The following is a 19,803-nucleotide window of genomic DNA, read 5'->3' as shown; positions in this document are numbered from 1 at the left end:
TCAAAATGGCTATGAGCAATATGGGAGTTTACTTCCGAGGTCATCAGTCCCCCATAACTTAGAACTACTTAAACTTAACTAACCTAAGGACCTCACAGACAGCCATGCCCGAGGCAGGACTCGAACCTGGGACCGTAGCGGTTCCACACTGTAGCGCCTAAAATCATTCGGCCACTCCGGCCGGCTCGAAACAAGGCTCCGGGAGTAGACAACATTCCATTAGAACTACTGACAGCCTTGGGAGAGCCAGTCCTGACAAAACTACCATCTGGTGCACAAGATGTATGAGATAGGTGAAATACCCTCAGACTTCAAGAAGAATATAATAATTCCAATCCCAAAGAAAGCAGGTGCTGACAGATGTGAAAATTACCAAACAATCAGTTTAATAAGTCGTGGCTGCAAAATGCTAATGTGAATTCTTTACAGACGAATGGAAAAACTGGTAGAAGCCAACCTCGGGGAAGATCCGTTTGGATTCCATAGAAATATTGGAACACGTGAGGCAATACTTACCCTACGACTTACCTTAGAATATACGAGGGCCGTTCAGAAAATAACCTCCGGTTGATTTAAAAAAATACACCAAGTTAAATAAAAATATTTTAATATATACATCTTACAACTACATCTTTGCACTATTTTTCTACATAGTCTCCATAGCGATTGAGGCACTTATCGTATCTCTTCACAAGCTTTGAAATTCCGTCTGCATAAAAATCACTCGCTTGTGCCTGGAGCCAGCCTGTGACCGCATCTTTGAGCTCTTCGTCGTCATCAAACCGCTGTGACCCAAGCCATTTCTTCAAATGCATGAAGAGGCGATAATCACTTGGCGCCAGGTCTGGGCTGTAAGGTGGATGGTTGATAACGTCCCACTTTAAGGACTCAAGAAGGGCCGTTGTTCTGCGAGCAGAGTGAGGACGGGCGTTATCGTGCAAAAAAACGATACCGGAAGTCAGCATACCACGGCGTTTGTTCTGTATAGCCCGTCGTAAATTTTTTATTGTTTCACAGTACACATCTTGATTAATGGTCGTACCACGTTCCATGAATTCAACCAACAACACCCCTTTGGCATCCCAAAACACCGTTGCCATCAGTTTTCTGGCAGAAAAATCTTGCGAGGCTTTTCTTGGTTTGGTAGGCGAATTTGAATGTGCCCACATCTTTGATTGTTCTTTTGTCTCAGGGTTCACGTACTTAATCCAGGTTTCGTCACCGGTCACGATTCTGTTTAACAATGGTTCTCCTTCGTCCTCATAACGTGACAGAAAGTCTAATGCAGAGGCCATTCTTTGAGTTTTGTGGTGGTCGGTAAGAATTTTGGGCACCCATCGTGCACAGAACGTACGGTAACCCAATCTTGCTGTCACTATCTCGTACAAGAGAGTCTTAGAAATCTGTGGAAAACCAGTAGACAACTCTGACATTGAGAAACGTCGATTTTCACGAACTTTTGCATCAACTGTCTGAACAAGTTCGTCAGTCACCAATGATGGTCTACCACTCCTCTCTTCATCATGAACGTTTTCTCGTCCACTTTTAAATAAACGTACCCATTCACGGACAACTCCTTCACTCATAACTCTTGGTCCGTACACGGCACAAAGCTCACGATGAATAGCTGCTGCAGAATATCCTTTGGCTGTAAAAAACCTTATGACAGCACGCACTTCACATTTGGCGGGGTTTTCTATTGCAGCACACATTTCAAACTGCCACAAAAACTAAACTAGCGCAGGTACGACGTTCACTCGACCACGGCTTCATGCCGACTGACCTGTTGAGTGCGTGAATGCACAGATGGCGTCGCTACTTCCCCCACAACCCGCACTGTGACCAATCGGAGGTTACTTTCTGAACCGCCCTCGTAGATTAAGGAAACGCAAACCGATGTTTCTAGCATTTGTAGACTTAGAGAAAGCTTTTGACATTGTTAACTGGAATATTCTCTTTCAAATTCTGATGGTGGCAGGGGTAAAATACAGGGAGCGAAAGGCTATTTACAATTTATATAGAAACCAGATGGCAGTTATAAGAGTCGAGGAGCATGAAAGGGAAGCAGTGGTTGGGAAGGGAGTGAGACAGGGTTGTAGCCTCTCCACGATGTTATTCAATCTGTACAATGAGCAAACAGTAAAGGAAACAAAAGAAAAATTTGGAGTAGGAATTAAACTCCATGGAGAAGAAACAAAAACTTTGAGGTTCGCCGATGACATCGTAATTCAGTCAGAGACAGCAAAGGACTTGGAAGAGCAGTTGAACAGAATGGGCAGTGTCTTGAAAGGAGGATATAAGATGAACATCAACAAAAGCAAAACGAGGATAATAGAATGTAGTCGAATTAAGTCGCATGATGCTGAGGGAATTAGATTAGGAAATGAGACACTTAAAGTAGTAAAGGATTTTTGCTATTTGGGGAGCAAAATAACTGATGATGGTCAAAGTAAGGAGGATATAAAATGTAGACTGGCAATGGCAAGGAAAGCATTTCTGAAGAAGAGAAATTTGTTAACATTGAGTATGGATTTAAGTGTCAGGAAGTCGTTTCTGAAAGTATTTGTATGGAAGTGAAACATGGACGATAAATAGTTTGGACAAGAAGAGAATAGAAGCTTTCAAAATGTGGTGCTACAGAAGAATGCTAAAGATTATATGGGTAGATCACATAACTAATGAAGTAGCATTGAATAGAATTGGGGAGAAGAGGAGTTTGTGGCACAACTTGACAAGGAGAAGGGATCGGTTGGTAGGAGATGTTCTGAGGCATCAAGGGATCACAAATTTAGCACTGGAGGGAATTGTGGAGGGTAAAAATCGTAGAGGGAGACCAAGAGATGAATACACTAAGCAGATTCAGAAGGATGTAGGTTGCAGACGAAGCTTGCACAGGATAGAGTAACATGGAGAGCAGCATTAAACCAGTCTCAGGACAACAACAACAACAACAACAACAACAACAACAACAACAAAGAGGTTAAAAATGATTAGTAAAAAATTGTTAGTAAAGATATATTAAGTATGTTTCTTTTTCTTCAGAATAAATTTACTTTTTCTACCCCATTTCCACTCACTATGCTATGCTCCATACCTCAACACACACAAATTGAAGTTGCCTTGTAGCATGTCTTATATGTGGGACAATCTCAGGAACTGCTGTAGGGATTTTGATCCCGTTTTCACTAATAGAAACACTGACCTATGTGGAGCACTTTTGTATGCAAACATTTTGTACAAATTGACTGAATTAAGATGAATGAAGTTGTGAAAACAATGCCACTGCCACCTATGAAATAGCAGCCATAATTCAAAAGAGCACCAGTGCCTTGAGTTAGCAGAAAGCATAACAAATGTTGTTTGATGGTCTAGTGGTTAGGCTGTTTGTTAGAAACCTGAAGGCCATAGGATCGAATCCTAGGTGGTTAAATCATTTTCACTCTGCCTTTTAAATCCAGCATTCACTTCTCAATGGTGTGGAGATTAATCAAAAACAAAATGAGGCTTGGATTCCTAGTTACACTAAATGTAGTAACACTGTTCACGTTTACGTCGCACTTCACTTGGCATAGACCGGGACTGTGTCCTAGGCATGCCCGATGTTAACTGACTGGGCACGGCCCGTTCTGCCGGAGTTGTTGTTGTTGTTGTTGTTGTTGTTGTTGTTATGCCGGCAGAGGTCGCATCCGAATTCTCGCGTGCCCTCTGGTGGACGGGACTCTACTTGCGGCAACTACCGTCCGTGACGCGCCATGCCGTGCCAATGTGCACCTCCCGCGATCTTTCTGGTGGCTACTGCACTCCTCCTCCTTCGGGGGGTGAAGCCACTGTGATCCACTGCATAGGAAGGTGGAGCGTCGGGCAGGAGCGATGACCTCCACATCCATTGGATGGCCGGAGTCGAGGGCATCTGCCAACCCTCGAGCCGGAACCTTCGAATACGGCAGGAAGTGACCCACACCAAGAGGCCCCCGTCGTCCCACAACCGGAGCCCGGGACAGAACGGGCGACAAGCTGTCGAACTACGGATCCTGTTCCACCCCGGGAGGGGCAAGACCCAGTGGCGGGGACGAAGGGGAAGGGATGACCACAGGTGAACCAGTCTCCTGAGAAACCGGGCCTGCTAGGGGGGCCGGCTCTCGCTGGGGCATCTCGAACGATGGCGATGCCGGTGCTGGAGCTATTGGAGGCTGCCAAGGCTGAGAACCATCGCAGTGCGGCAGAGGCACAGCGGGGAGAGGAGGTAACGTCCCCTGTGAAACCAACACAGGTGCCGGCAATGGGGAAGCCGGTGTCCGAGAGGTCGGAGGGTGGCTGCCCGAATGTGGACGTAGCTGATTTTGGTGACGACGTACCACCCGGTCCCCCGCCTGCACGGTATAGAGCCCGCGGCCATTTCGGCGCAGGACCACCGCCGGTATCCAACGTGGATTGCGACCAAACCCACGGGCCCAGACCGACATACCCAGTGGAAAGCCAGGTACTCCATTTTGTGAAGACTGGCGAGGACCAGGCCGGAGGAGGTGCAGCAGAGTCCTAGGTTGACGCCCATGGAGGAGCTCTGCGGGACTGCGTTCTCCCATTGGTGTGGCCCGGTATGCCGTCAAGAAAAACGTCAATGCTTCCTCCGCAGGAAATTCGTGCACATACTTTTTCATCTGTGTCTTAAATGTGCGCACCATGCACTCGGCAACCCCATTAGATTGTGGATGGAAGGTGGGAGAGCAAACGTGCCGAATACCGAAGCGCCTACAAAAATCCTGGAAGGTCTGCGAAATAAACTGCGGTCCATTGTCTGAGACCAGGGTGATTGGCAGACCTTCCACAGAAAAGATTTTTGCTAGTGCCTGGATTGCAACTTCTGAAGTGGTTGAGGAGCAGCGAACCACATATGGGAATCGGGAATAAGCATCAATGACAATGAGCCAAAAACCATAGAGAAATGGGCCCGCAAAATCGATGTGAACACGTTCCCATGCTTGGGTTGCCGGCGGCCATGAAGAGAACGCTGCCCTGGGAGATGCTTGTTGGCTCGCACACTGGGAACAGGCGGCCACCAAGTGCTCAATTTCTCTGTCAATACCGGGCCAGTACACATGTCTGCGAGCCAAGGTTTTAGTACGGGAAACACCCCAGTGCCCCGCATGTAAAAATGTGAGGACCTCCCTACGTAAACTTGCAGGAACAACTATGCGAGGAGCTGTATCATCGGTAGCCAGAAGGAGAACTCCTTCCAAGACCGAGAGGCAGTCTCGTAGAAGAAAATAATTACGAAGAGGGTCCGAGGGCTGGCCCGGAGGGCGGGATGAGCACCCCTGCTGAATGAGGTGAACTACTTGCCGGAGAACCGGGTCAGCTGCCGTTTCCCTGGCGACTCGAGAACTAGTGATCGGGAAGCCATCAACCGCGTGGCGGGACGCCACATCCAAATGAAAACACATAATCTCCTCTCGATCGAACGTAGGATCCGGGCCCACCGGAAGACAGGAAAGAGCGCCGGCGTTGGCATGCTGTCCTGTAGGGCGAAAATTAATGTCATAATGGTACTTAGAGAGGAACAAGGCCCAACGCTGTAGTCTGTGGGCTGCCCTATCCGGAATCTGAGAGGCGGGGCCAAATAACGATATTGACGGCTTATGGTCAGTGATTAACTGAAACTTCGTGCCATACGAGAAAGGGTGAAACTTGGTAACAGCGTAGACAATGGCCAAAGCCTCTTTTTCCACCTGGGAGTAATGGGCCTGCGCGGGACTAAGCGTTTTAGACGCAAACGTCAGTGGTTGCTCGGAACCATCTGCGTTGCGATGGGCTAGGACCGCCCCCACCCCATGCTGCGAAGCATCTGTAGCCAGGACCAACGGCTTATGGGGATCAAAAGTAGCCAAACAAGGGGCTGACGTGAGGAGGCCCTTCAACGAGGTGAATGCTCACTCGCATGCAGGCGACCAATCCAAAGGAACACCCTTGTGCAGAAGGCAGTACAGGGGGTGGGCTATAGTGGAAGCCTTGGGAATGAACCGGTGGTAATAGGCTATCTTGCCTAAAAAAGCTTGTAACTCTTTCAGCGAAGCGGGCCAAGGAAGGTTGACGATACCTTGGACCAAACTTCCTAGTGGCTGGATACCGTGCCGAGAGATGGTGTAGCCCACATACTCAATGGATGGTTGGAAGAAGGTTGACTTATGCAAGTTGCAACGCAAGCCCACAGACCTGAATTTGAGAAAGAGGGTGTGAAGGTTGTGCAAGTGTTCCTTCGTGCTGCGGCCTGTGACAATTATGTCATCCAGGTAATTAATACAATGAGGGATTGTCGACGTGACATGCTCAAGTTAATGCTGGAATACCGCCGGGGCACTGGATATTCCAAAGGCCAACCGCTGGTATTGGTAAAGGCCAAACGGGGTGTTGATGACCGCCAACCGTTTGGAGTCCTCATCAAGTGGTATCTGATGATAAGCCTCCGACAGATCGATTTTCGAAAAATATTGGCCTCCCGCCACGGCGGAGAACAATTGATCAGCACGAGGCAAAGGATAGGTGTCCACCACCAATTGGGAATTAATGGTGCCCTTGAAATCGCCACAAAGACGTAATTTTCCCGAGGGCTTCCTTACAATAACGAGGGGCGAAGACCACTCACTGGAAGAAATGGGAATAACGACCCCTAGGGCTGTCAGCCGGTCTAGCTCTTCCTTTACCTGAGGGCGGAGAGCCAAGGGGATCTGCCTCGCGCGTAGAAAAGCCGACGCCTTCAACGTTAAGTGAGCTTCAAAATCTGAAACACGCCCCAGGCCCTCCTCAAAAATATCTGGAAAGTCTGAGATCAAAGATTCCAATGATTGATAGGGAACGTCTTCGGAGACCAACTGTATGGTGTCAGCGATAGAAAAACCGAAAGCTTGAAAGGCATCCAGGCCAAAAAGGTTAGCGGAGCTTGCATTACTGACAACAATAAAAGTAATAGGCCGAGTGACTGATTTGTAAGTCACGTCGGTAGTGAATTGACCCAGTAGGGGAATGAACTGTTTACCATAACCGCGTAGACGCCGGTAAACTGGCGCCAACGGGGGCGATCCAAGGTCGGAATAAGTTTGTGCATTCAACAACGAAACTGCCGCGCCCGTATCTACTTGCAGTTGTAACCGGCGCGACCGAACCGACACCTCGATAAAGAGTTTGCGTGCCGATGCGTCGGAAGCCTGGCCCGATGAAACTTCCTGAATGTCAACGTCCATGTCCTCTGTACCTGCTTCCTTCGATTCTTTTGAGGCTGAGCGGCAAACTTTAGCAATGCGACAAACGGCCCAACGCTGGGGGCACTCTGACCGATCATGATGTATATAGCACGACGCACAGGACGGCAACAGGGGTCGGCGGCCGAAATTCTGTTTACGCGCCGTGCGGGAGCGGCCGTAACGGCCGGATTGTACCGCTCGCACGTCGTCCACCCCGGACACAGTGGACGCAGCCGCGCCGCCCTGAACCTCCGCGACGTCGCACCACGCTTCCAGCTGTTGACCTGCTGCGTGAGAGACCTCATACGATTGAGCAATGGACAGGACTTCCTCGAGGGAAGGGTCTTGTAACTGCAGGGCCCGTTGCCGGACCTCCCTATCAGGGGCCGAACGAACAATGACGTCGCGTACCATAACGTGGGCAAACGACTCTCGCGACTGCTCCGTGACAAAACGACACTTGCGACTAAGACCGTGCAGGATAGCGGCCAACGCCCGGTAAGACTGATGGGGCTGTTTCTTGCATTGATAGAACTCGACCCCAGCCGCCACAACATGCGTGCGGCGGCGATAATATGAAGACAGCAATGAACACAATGCGTCAAAAGACAAGGACGAGGGTTCCTGCAACGGCGCTAGCTGCCGCAAAGCTTGATACAGCGAGGGAGATATCCAAGACAAGAAGAGAGCACGACATACCTCCGCATCGGCAACATGAAACGCCTGGAAATGCTGCCGAAGGCGATGTTCATATGCGTCCCAATCCTCCGCCGTCTCGTCATACGGGGGAAAGGGAGGAGGGAACTGTGCCGGAGCAGACGGCGTGGAGAGCAACGCCGGAAGCACTTGTTTCATGGTGGCCATGAGCTCCGTCTGCTGCGCAACCAAAACCCGCACCAAATCCTCCATGCCGTGGAGAAGCTGCGAAACCGGAACAACGACACAACACGCGAAAGAACGACCCTACTCGTCGCCAATTGTGTAGTAACACTGTTCACGTTTACGTCGCACTTCACTTGGCGTAGACCGGGACTGTGTCCTAGGCATGACCGATGTTAACTGACTGGGCACGGCCCGTGCTGCCGGAGTTGTTGTTGTTATGCCGGCAGAGGTCGCGCCCGAATTCTCGCGTGCCCTCTGGTGGACGGGACTCTACTTGCGGCAACTTCCGTCCGTGACGCGCCGTGCCAATGTGCGCCTCCCGCGATCTTTCTGGTGGCTACTGCACTACAGTTCCCTTTTTCCCAGTTTGATAACTGCAGGCAAGATGCGCAAGTGACATCTAGTGGACTGCAATCATTTCAGAACAACTGCCTAGCAAAGAAACTGTAGTAGTGGTTTTCAGTTCGAAGACTGGTTTGATGCAGCTCTCCATGCTACTGTATCCTGTGCAAGACTCTTCATCTCTGAGTAACTACTGCAACCTACATCCTTCTGAATCTGCTTACTGTACTCATCTCTTGGTCTCCCTCCACAGTTTTTACCTTCCACGCTTCCCTCCACTGTTAAATTGGTGATCCCTTGATATCTCAGAATGTGTCCTACCAAACGGTCCCATCCTCCAGCTAGGTTGCGCCACAAATTTCTTTTCTCCTAATTCTATCCAATACCTCCTCATTAGTCACATAATCAACCCATCTAATCTTCTCCATTCTTCTGTAGCACTGCATTTCAAAAGCTTCTTGTCTAAACTGTTTATCGTCCATGTTTCACTTCCAGATATGGCTACACTCCATACAAATACTTAAAGAAAAGACTTTCCGAAACTTAAATCTATACTCAATGTTAACAAATTTCACTTCTTAAAAAACGTTTTACTTATCATTGACAGTCTACATTCTATATACCATCTCTACTTCAGCCATCTTCAGTTAGTTTGCTGCCCCAACAGCAAAACTCATATACTACTTTAAGTATCTCATTTCCTAATCTAATTCCCTCAGCATCACGCGACTTAATTTGACTACATTCCATTAACCTCATTTTGCTTTCATAGATGTTCATCTTATATCCTCCTTTCAGAACACTATCCATTCCTTTCAACTGCTCTTCTGTCTCTGACAGAATTATATGTCATCGGCAAATCTTCTCAAGTATATCCCCTGCCATCCCCTCTATATACTTCTTCCACCTTCCTGCTTTCCCTTCTTAGGACTGGTTTTTCATCTGAGCTGTTGATATTCATGCAGGTTGTTCTCCTTCCTCCAAAGGTTGCTTCAGTTTTCCTGTAGGTGCCATCTATGGTTCCTCTAGTGATAGAGGCTTCTAAATCTTTACTTTTGTCCTCCAACCATTCCTGCTTTGCCATGTTAACTTCCCGTCTGTTTCAGTTTTTAGATGTTTGTATTCCATTTAACTTGTTTCATTTACTGCATTTTTATATTTTCTCCTGTCATCAGTTAAATTCAATATCTCTTCTGTTACCCAAGATTTCTACTAGCCCTCATCTTTTTACCTACTAGATCCCTACCTTCACTATTTCATCCCTCAAAGCTACCCATTCTTCTTCTACTCTATTCCTTTCCTCGATTCTTGTCGACCATTCCCTAATGCTCACTCTAAAACCCTCTACAACCTCTGGTTCTTTCAGTTTATGCAGGTCTCACCTTAAATTCCTACCTTTTAGCAGTTTTTTCAGTTTTAATCTGCAGTTCATAATCAAGAAATTGTGTCAGAGTCCTGGCAACATCTTAAAATTTAAAATCTGGTTCCAAAATCTCTGTCTTACCATTATATAAGCAATTTGAAACCTTCCAGTGTCTTCAGGTCTCTTCCACGTATACAACCTTCTTTCACGATTCTTAAACTGATTGATAGCTATGATTAAATTGCTTCTCTTGGTACAATTCTGCCAGATGGCTTCCTCTTTCATTCCTTTACCCCAGCCCATGTTCAACTTCTGTTTTTCCCTTCTCTTCCTTTTCCTACTATTGAATTCCAGTCCACCGTGACTATTACATTTTCATCTCCCTTAACTACCCGAATAGTTTCTTTTATCTCATCATACATTTCTTCAATCTCTTCACCATCTGCGGAGGTAGTTGGCATATAAACTTTTACTATTGCGATGGGTCTGGGTTTTGTGTCTACCTTGGCTACAATAATGTGTTTACTACGCTGTTCACAGTAACTAATCCATGTTCCTATTTTTTTATTTATTATCAAATATACTCCTGCATTATCCCAATTTGATTTTGTATTTATAACCCTGTACCCACCTGTCCTGAAGTCCTGTTCCTCCTACCACCACACTTCACTAACTCCCACTATATCTAACATTAATGAATCCATTTCACTTTTTAAATTTTGTAACATACCTGCCCAATTAAGGGATCTGACATTACACACACTGATCATAGAATGCCAGCTTTGTTTCTCCTAATGAGATACTCCTGAGTAGTCCCCACCCTGAGATCTGTTTGGGGGACTATTTTACCTCTGGAATATTTTACCCAAACAGATGCCATCATCATTTAATCACACAGTAGAAATGCATGACCTCAGGAAAAATTACGGCTGTAGTTTTCCCTTGCTTTCAGCTGTTTGCAGTACCATCACAGTATGGTTGTCTTGGTTGATATTAAAAAACACGAGCATCCAAAACCTGTGCTTTTCAATTATTTATGTACAGAGTAAAATACAGCTTGGGATACAGCTTTACTTCATCTAGGTAAAGGAAGTTTTTCAACAGTACACACTTTCAAATAATACAGAAGATTGGTACATAAATCTTCCACTGCCAAGAAAGAGATTTAGGCATTTTAAAGTTCATAAAGGCATGGGCACTACCTTGTTGATACATGCAATACATCCTTTCAGTAGCACAGGAGTTGACCCAGCTTTCTGCTTTCCTTGAATCTTATGGACACGATTCTTTGAATGGCACTATGAATAAGTCTGCCATAAAGAGTCCACGACAAAGAATTGTGGCAATGAGTCTCAACAATGCATAACAGTGCATACTAAGCTTCACAAGAGGAGTGCTGTAACATGAGCTGAACATGTAGCTTATGGCGGTTTTTTCCTTTTATTTTTTTCCCCTCTCTTTTATTTGTGCCACATCAGCCAGCCTTTGATGTGTACTCAATCACACACATACCCTTGACTTGCACACAATATTTACATTGGAGTAAACCTATAACTTACATTACAATACGTTTCCATTAATGACCGAGATGTCACTCCAAACGCCAGTTCAACATGGAACACACAACACTCATGTGTTCAGGTAACTTCCCTGGCATGCACTGCTTACAACATGCAACTTACGTGAAAATGATGATATTCACTTACTCAACCTTCTCAGAATTTTTTTCATGGCCCCAGACAAAATACAGGATGCCAATAAAGTTGTTTGGCTGCAGATAGCTAATGATACCTGTGGGAAGCCAGGCCGCATCACTAGTAGATAATAAAGTATCTTTTTTTCAGCCTATCTATTGTGGATGACGATCTGCGACTGTATTTAAACTGGCATTTATCTGGTAATAAATATGCAACCAGATGCAAATATTACCAGATAAATGCCAAGTATCTTTTTCATGAAATTACTTGTTATGTTAATTTCCGTTAGGGAACTAGATTCTTCTAACTTACCAATGCTTACTACAGACAGTACTATGGAGGGAAGAAGGAAACAGACTGCATATAATCAAGAAACCATTACATAAAACCACCAAACGACTGGGTATAAATGTGATGGTAACCTGTGAGAACACGGAATCTAAGGAAAAATTTGAAGACTTATGAGATAGAGATGGAAACTGAAAAAAGTTTAAAACAACAGTAAGAATAAGTGAAGCAGTGCTAAAGAAGATAAGAATTTGGATACTTACTAGTCTTGTTTCTGTTACTGGAAACATGAAGGCAAGAACAGCACCATTCAAGAAATTTAAGTGTATGCGAAACACAGATGTAACTGCTTTACTTGGAGGTGCACTTAGTAAATATATCTGTAAAAAGAAACATAAAGCACATGTTTAAAGATAAAAATGAATCACTCAAGCTACATTAAAGGCATTGTTCACTAACTACAGTGTCTTTCATAAATTAATATTGAAAATGGAAGAACAAGAATGCCAGATCAAGAAATCAAGAAAGATAAGAAGAACAGTCTTACAGCTCAGTTTTCAGTTCACTTTTCACCAGCATCTTTAATAGCTCTTTTGGCCTATGTTCTAGGAATACACTTCATGTTAGAATGCTTTTCAGCATTTCTCTATAGTTTCCTTCTTTAGTTTCTAAAGAAGGAATTAATAGTTTCCAAAGTTCAAAATGAATGGAAACTTTACAGCTCCTATGATTAGATTTTAATGATACATAATCACATTTCCCAATTTAAAATGAAGCATCAGACTGATGAGACATCAGAGATGTGTGGCGGTTTTATTTGTGATGGAGTTATGTCTCTGATTTTGTGGTTAATTTTAGTAGTTTCTTATATGTAACATCTTTAAAAAAATCAAGTAACAGGTAATGTTCAAATGAGTATGAGACAGCACACCATCCTCATACATAGTTGTTTTAAGTTTGAGAGTCTACATTATTATTACATAAAATAAGGGAAAGGCAACCATCCACCTATAATGTACTAATGCGTGGAGCACAGAGGGATGTAACAGGAAACAGCAATCACACTAGCTTTCAAGCTCTTATCCCCTTTCTAGCAAAAGTACAGTCATTCACAAAAACTCAAACACAACTTCCCATGGCCATGGTGAGACTGATTATTACTACTCAGTTGTTTAAAGAATTTGCCTGAGCTGATGGCAGTAGTAGCGGTGGTGGTGGTGGTGGTGGTGGTGGTGGTGGTGGTGGTGGTGGTGGGAGGAGGGGGAGTAGGTAGGGAAGGATGCAAAGAATGGCTAGCGGGGAAAGAGGCAGGTCTTTCGACAGATGACTCCGTCATGGTACAACAAGGCGAAAGGAGTATTTGGGGGGGGGGGGGGGGGGGGCAAAAAGAGATGTAGGAAGAGGGAGTGGAGGAAAGGGAGGAGGGGAGGGGGAGACTGAGGATTGTGGAGATAGAACACACAAAAACATAAATGACTTCAACACCTACTTCACTATACAGGACCTTTGAATACTCCCTTCCAGCACAAGTTTGTCTTAACTATAAATATGGAAATTGTCTCTCCAGTGTATCCTGCATTCTTGCAATCCCCCAGCCCTAAAATTCCGCTCACCTGTACCCACTGCATCACTTTACCTTTTCCCTTGTCTCTCCCGTCCATAACTCTCCTCCATCCAGATCGGGCAGTCTTCTCCCATCACTCTACCTCCCCCAACCCCCCCTCTCCCCCTGCCCCCCTTTCCCACTTTTCATCCCTTCTCTAATCACTACCTTTCTTGCTCTTCATCTCCACCTTCCTCCCTTTTTGCTCTCTCTGTAATACTTTATTCTTCTTGTGCAGCTGCAGGACCATCAGTCCAAAGATTCATCTCTTTCCCTGTGCCCCTCTTTATGTCCTTCCCTACCACCTCCCCACCTCTGTCAGCTCAGGTCACTGCCATGGTCACAGGAATGGGGTGCACCAGGGTGTCAGTGTTGTTATGTGTATGTGAATGTGAAATGTGAATGGATGTACTTTTGCTATAAATCAGCAAGAGCTCAAAGGCTAGTGTGAATGCTGTTTCCTGGTAAGTGGTCTCTGTGTCCCACGCATCATCCAGTTGCATGTGAGTGGTTGCTTTTCCCTTATTTTACATAATGCTCCACCCAGGAATTTCCATTCTTCTTCTTCTTCTTCTTCTTCTTCTTCTTCCATTTTGGAATTCGCTTCAGCTTCGTTTCTTCTGGTCTTTCTTCTTTCACAATATTCTTTGATTCTCATACTTTGCAACCTTCTTCATTCTTCTGTCCAAGATGATTTTGTTCTGGGTCTCATTCTGTCCTTGAAAGCTTTGAAGGCCTGAATTTTTTAATTAAAAATCACCCTGTTGTATATCTCTGGTTTCTGTATCCTCATTCCTTCCAGATCTCTTTATATGTATTGGATCCATCTTACTTTGGGTTTTTTGTTCGTCAGAAATTGTGTGATTTGCCATGTTAACTTCCCCTGGTCCATTCTGAGGATGTGTCGGAAGAATATGCTCCTCCTTTTCCTGATAATGTCAGAAATTTTTTCTATCTTGGCATACAGTTCCTGGTTGGCTCTGTTTCTAAATTGACTATCTTCTGTTCTTCAAGGTCCTAATATTCTTCTGAGAATCTTTTATTCTATCAGTTCTAGCTTCTTGATCACTCTGGCTGTTATGAAGTTGACAGTTTCTGCTGCATATAGAGCTTCAGGGCAGATCACTGTTTGGTAATGTTTCAGTTTTGCATTTATCGAAATATTCTTCTTATTGTAGGTGTTGATAGTTAGTTTACATGCGAAGCTCATTTTTTTTTTAATTTGTGCTCCCATTGCTTCTTTTTCGGTCAGTCCAATGTCTATCCATTCTTCAAGGTATTTGCATCCCTCCACCTTCTGAATTTTCCCTCCTCCTGTTGTCATCCATCTAGGAGCTGTCATGATGTTTATCATGTATTGTGTCTTCTCGATAGAGATCTGTATGCCTGCTTTAGCTGCCTGCATCTGCAGTTCTGTGGTTTGATTAACTGCTTCTTCTAGTGATTCAGACAAGATCACAATGTCATCTGCGAATGGTACACAATCTACCCCTACTCCTTTATTCTTACACCCCAGTCGTATTCCACCCAGTCCTTTCACTCCTTGTCGCCACTCTCTGACCACCTTATCAAGGACCCAAAGAGCAAAGGGTAGAGTCTGTCTCCCTGTCTCACCTCAGTTTTAATCTTAAAGGCCTCCAACAGCTTTCCTCTGAACTTGACGTTGAATTTTGTGTTGCTTTGGATCTGTTTAACCAGTTCACTTGATTTTCTACCCAAACTTATCTCCCCTAACATTTGGAACAGTGTGTGTTTGTCTAAAGAATCATAGGCTTTCTTGAAGTCTATGAACGTAAATACGAACTCTGTTTTTGATAAGCAGTTATCAGTTTTAGGTTCAGGATCTGTTTTGTGCATGTTCAGTCCTTTCTGAAGCCTCCTTTGTACTCATCAATTTGTGGATTTAGTGGTTCTTCCACTCTATTTAAGTGCTTTTGAGCGTACCTTATAGGTCACAGGTACTAAAGAAATTCCCCTATAGTTCCCGGGTTCCGTCTTTTCGCCTTTCTAGTGTATAGGATATATTAGTGTCAATGTCCAACCTTCTGGAAGCTGCTCTTCTTCCCAGATTTTTCATATAATTTGTTTTAGTTCTATGATCACATTCTCGTTCACATACTTTAAGAGTTCTGCAATGATCCCATCTTCCCCAGGTGCTTTGTTATTTTTCAAGGTTCTTATAATGTTCTTAACCTCTTCTGTAGTTGGTGGTTCTGAGTCAGGGTTTGGTGCTTTCTCATTATAACTTAATGTCTTGGATCGCACTTCACAATTCAGGAGGTCTTCAAAGTATTCCACTAAGATCTAACTGTTTTCCGTATCTCCATACAGTGTCTTTCCTTTTTTACTCTTAAAGCTGAGTTTTGGAGGACCATATCTACTTAAGTTGGTCTTGAATGTTCTATAGAAGTCTCGCATGTTGTTCTTCCAGAAGTCGTCTTCTATTTGAGTTAAACGTTGTTGCAAATATTTCCTCTTGAGGTTTCTGATAGTTTTAGCAGTGGTTTTACTTACTTCTTGGAAGTTCTTTAGAATTTCTGGGGCTTTATAAGAGCAACAATCAACCCAAGCTTTCCAATGCTTTTCAATTGCTTTATCCCCTTCTACCAACCACCATGCATGTTTCTTCCTCTTTTCCAGGTGAACTGTTTCCTTTGTAGTATCAACCAGTGCATCTTTCAACCGTTCCCAACCTTGATAGTTCTGATTCCAGCTCACCTTAAAATCTTTGCTAGTCCTAAGTTTCTCTGTATCATACTTCACAATACAGGTAGTGTTTTTAGTCTGATGGGCTCTTGGTAGAATTTTTATTTTTTATAGAAAGTGACCTGAGTCTAAATTTGCACCCCTGAGAACTTTGAAATTTTGAATTTCCTACTCTGCATGTCTTCATTTCCATTATTATAATTACTTTATTACTCACTGATTTCAACACACTCACCATTTCCACGACACCAAAACCAACGGTGCTGCATACCTATCACGTGGTTTTGTTGACTGAAAACAATATACTTAAACTTAATGGTCAAATGTCATGTGGGTGACAGTGAATAGAGTATATGAGAATATGATCATTCACAAATATTGGTAATGGGTTCCTTTCCAGCATACCGTATCAGATATAATTCCAAATATAATTTTACATACAATGAACATCAAAAAACTGATTTAAAATTCAGAGATAATGTGGAACACATTCATATAATTTATAGAAGGGTACACAACATCTGAAGAAACTTTACACTACATGAAGTTGCGATTACACACCATTCAAGACATCACGAAGAGTTTCAAAAGAGTAATTCAAACAATGGAAACTCCAGGCAGGAATATCAAAAATGTAGGGAAGAAGAAATTGGAAGCACTTCTTTGCCACCAGTCCCTCCAACCAGAACCAGCCTAATTCCAACACTGAACCCTGCCCCTTCCATTTCATACCATCATCGAATCACGATCCTCCCCCCTCCCACCTAACCACCTGCTGATCACCTTCCAGGAATTCTTTGCCACCAACTTAGCCTCACCATCATTCCCCAGGTCCCTTCATCAGAACACAAACCTTTCAGTAGAAGAAAAACAGCCATAAACAACCTCAAAACAAATCCTGACCTAATCATCCTACCTGCAGACAAAGGTTCCACCAAAGTTGTTGTGCATCGCAGTGACTATCTGGCAGAAGGCCTCTGTCAATTATCTGACTCCTCCACTTATAAACTCTGCCACAGTGATCCCATCCCAGGAGTCCAACACAAACTCCAATCCCTACTTAAAGCCTTAGGCCATTCCCAGAATGTCTCTTCTGAGTCCATTTCCCTACACACCCTATGAAGCCTAGCACACCCACCTTCTACATGCTCCCGAAAATCCCCAAACCCAACAATCCTCGACGTCCCATTGTGGCTGGTTATTGTGCCTCCACTGAAAGAATTTCCACCCTGTTTGTCCATAATCTAGCTTCCCGCATCAAAGACATAATCCAATTCCTTACCAGCTCTCCACCGTGCCCACCCCTTTACCTCCTGGATCCCTACTTGTCACTGTTGATGCCACCTCCATATACACCAACATCCTTCTGGCCTGTGGTCTTACCGCTAATGAACACTACCTTTCCCAATGTCCTTCGGAATCCAAATCCACTACCTCACTAACTTTGTCCTAACCCACAACTACTTCTCATCTGAAGGGAAGGTATATAAACAAATGCGTGGCACAACTATGGGCACCCATATGGTGCCCTCCTATACCAAACTTTTTATGGGCCATTTACAGGACACCTTCCTAGCCTCCCACAAAACCAAATCCCCAGTCTAGTTCAGGTTCATTGATGAATCTTCATGATGTGGACTCAGGGCAAAGACATGCTATCTTAGTTCCTTCGCAACCTCAACACCTTCACTACCAGCCACTTTATGTGGTGGTCCTTAAACCCAATCCTTCCTACATGTTGACTATCTCTTCTCTGATGGCTCTATCCACCCTCTGTCCACATTAAACTCATCAACCACCAACAGTCCTGCGTTTTGACAGCTGTCATCCTTTTCACACCAAAAAATCCCTCCCATTTAGGCTGGCTACCCAAGGATGGTATATCTGCAGTGACAAAAACTCCCTTGATCAGCATGCTGAGGGTCTCACCAAGGCCTTCACAGACAGGCACTACCTCCCAGACCTAATCCACGAACAGATCTTCCATGCCATTTCCCTTGCACCTCCAATCCTCCTACCACCCCCAAGAATCAACCATGAAGTAGTACCACCTTGGACTGGAACAACTGAACCACATCCTTCATCAGGGCTTTGATTACCTATAATTGTGCCCTGAAATGAGGGATATCCTACCCAAGATACTTCCCACCCCTCCTAAAGTGGTGTTCCGTCACCCACCCAACCTTGCCACAACATGCTACTCCATACCCATGCCACTCCCAATCCCAACCCCTTGCCACATGGATCATATCCCTGTGGAAGACTCAGGTGCCAAACCTGCCCAATCCACCCACCAAGCACTTCCTATTCCAGTCCTGTCACAGGTTTATCCCAACCCATCAGGGGCTGGGCCACCTGTGAAATCAGCCATATCATTTACCATCTGTGCTGCAATCATTACACAGCTTTTTATATTGGTATGACTACCAACCAGTTGTCCAACAGTGGAAGACACTGCAGCCATTTGGCAAGGAACATAGTTCACTGCACCTTGCATGTGTGTATGCAAAACCAGTTCACCCGTTGACCATTGATCTGTCAATGTGTACCACTTCTGGACCTGGAAATGATAGAGGACAACCACGAAGAGGTGGCGAAACACCACGGGATCAACTGAATCTTTCGGTACAAAGAACAAATCAAAATAGATTCATGGTCAGGGTACATGCCATTGTGGTGTACGCAACTGCTCCCTGACATGAGGCAACAATGGGGGAAGATGGAGTTCAGAGCAGAGACACTGTAGTCAAAATGCAATTGTTATCCAATTCTGGGTCTCTGCTGCGGGAGGCGGACCTCCCTACTAGTACTAGGAATAGGGGGACAGTAGTTTGGATGCTTAAGGGAGCTGCAAACATGTATAGCATAACTGAGTAGTTGGAGGGGGGGGGGGGCAATCTCCATGAGTGGGCTGTTCACAGTGCTAGTTCAAAAGGCTCCTGTTGCAAATTGGATCCTACATAGTGAATCAAGTTCAGTGACTACAATGCTTAGGGCCTCAAAGGTTTCATATTTCTGTATCGTTCTTTCCTGCTATAAAACAGGACAATACAAAGACTGAGGGGACTATCCACAGTTCCCATGCATTGGTGACTGGTCACAATAAGTGTTCTCATGCAGTATCATCTGCAATCTTCACAGATGAAATCATTTGTGCAGCATGAAGACATACGCCCATAATGCAGAGATTTAACATACCATATGTGAGGCAGAACATATGGCTTTACATTGTATTACTTTTGCCATTTCAGTCAATAAGTCCCCTTCAAATGTTAAAACAAACATGCCAGTGTCTATTTTGTTATCTTTTCATCCTGGTTATATACTACAGTAGACATATGGGACAAATCATTGTTCCAAGTTTGCATGCAATTCTTCATCAGCCTTCAATGTAAGTGCCAATTGTGGCTCTTGTGACGTGTGACAGTGACAGGAATATCACCAACTTTCTCACAGGAGAGCAATGCCTGTGACTGATTATGGGTTTCTGTTTTAAACAGGATGCAGGTGCTTTCCATTTTGGTAACTGAGGTTTTGTGCCAAAATTTAAAATTTTTCCTCAATAAGTTCAATAAGAAAACAATTGTTTTATGCTCAAACAAGACTAACTTTCAGTTCAGCTGATTGGTTGTTTGGTTGGCTGGCGGGATGGTTAAGTGACTAAATAATGAAATCATTAATCCCTCA

The 19,803-nt window shown here is 44.5% G+C and overlaps 1 protein-coding gene across 1 annotated transcript in view; it reads right to left on the bottom strand.

The window, feature by feature from the left end:
• LOC124594400 (transmembrane protein 164) overlaps positions 1–19,803 on the bottom strand; it is a 167,349-nt gene that overhangs the window by 115,930 nt on the left and 31,616 nt on the right. The window contains exon 3 of the mRNA XM_047132769.1: positions 12,071–12,187. Within this exon, the coding sequence (XP_046988725.1) occupies positions 12,071–12,187 (117 nt within the window). The remainder of the gene's footprint in view (positions 1–12,070; positions 12,188–19,803) is intronic.

This window comes from Schistocerca americana, chromosome 2, assembly GCF_021461395.2.
Source record: "Schistocerca americana isolate TAMUIC-IGC-003095 chromosome 2, iqSchAmer2.1, whole genome shotgun sequence".
In the NCBI taxonomy this organism is placed as follows: domain Eukaryota; kingdom Metazoa; phylum Arthropoda; class Insecta; order Orthoptera; family Acrididae; genus Schistocerca; species Schistocerca americana.
This window is presented reverse-complemented; position numbering and strand designations above follow the sequence as displayed.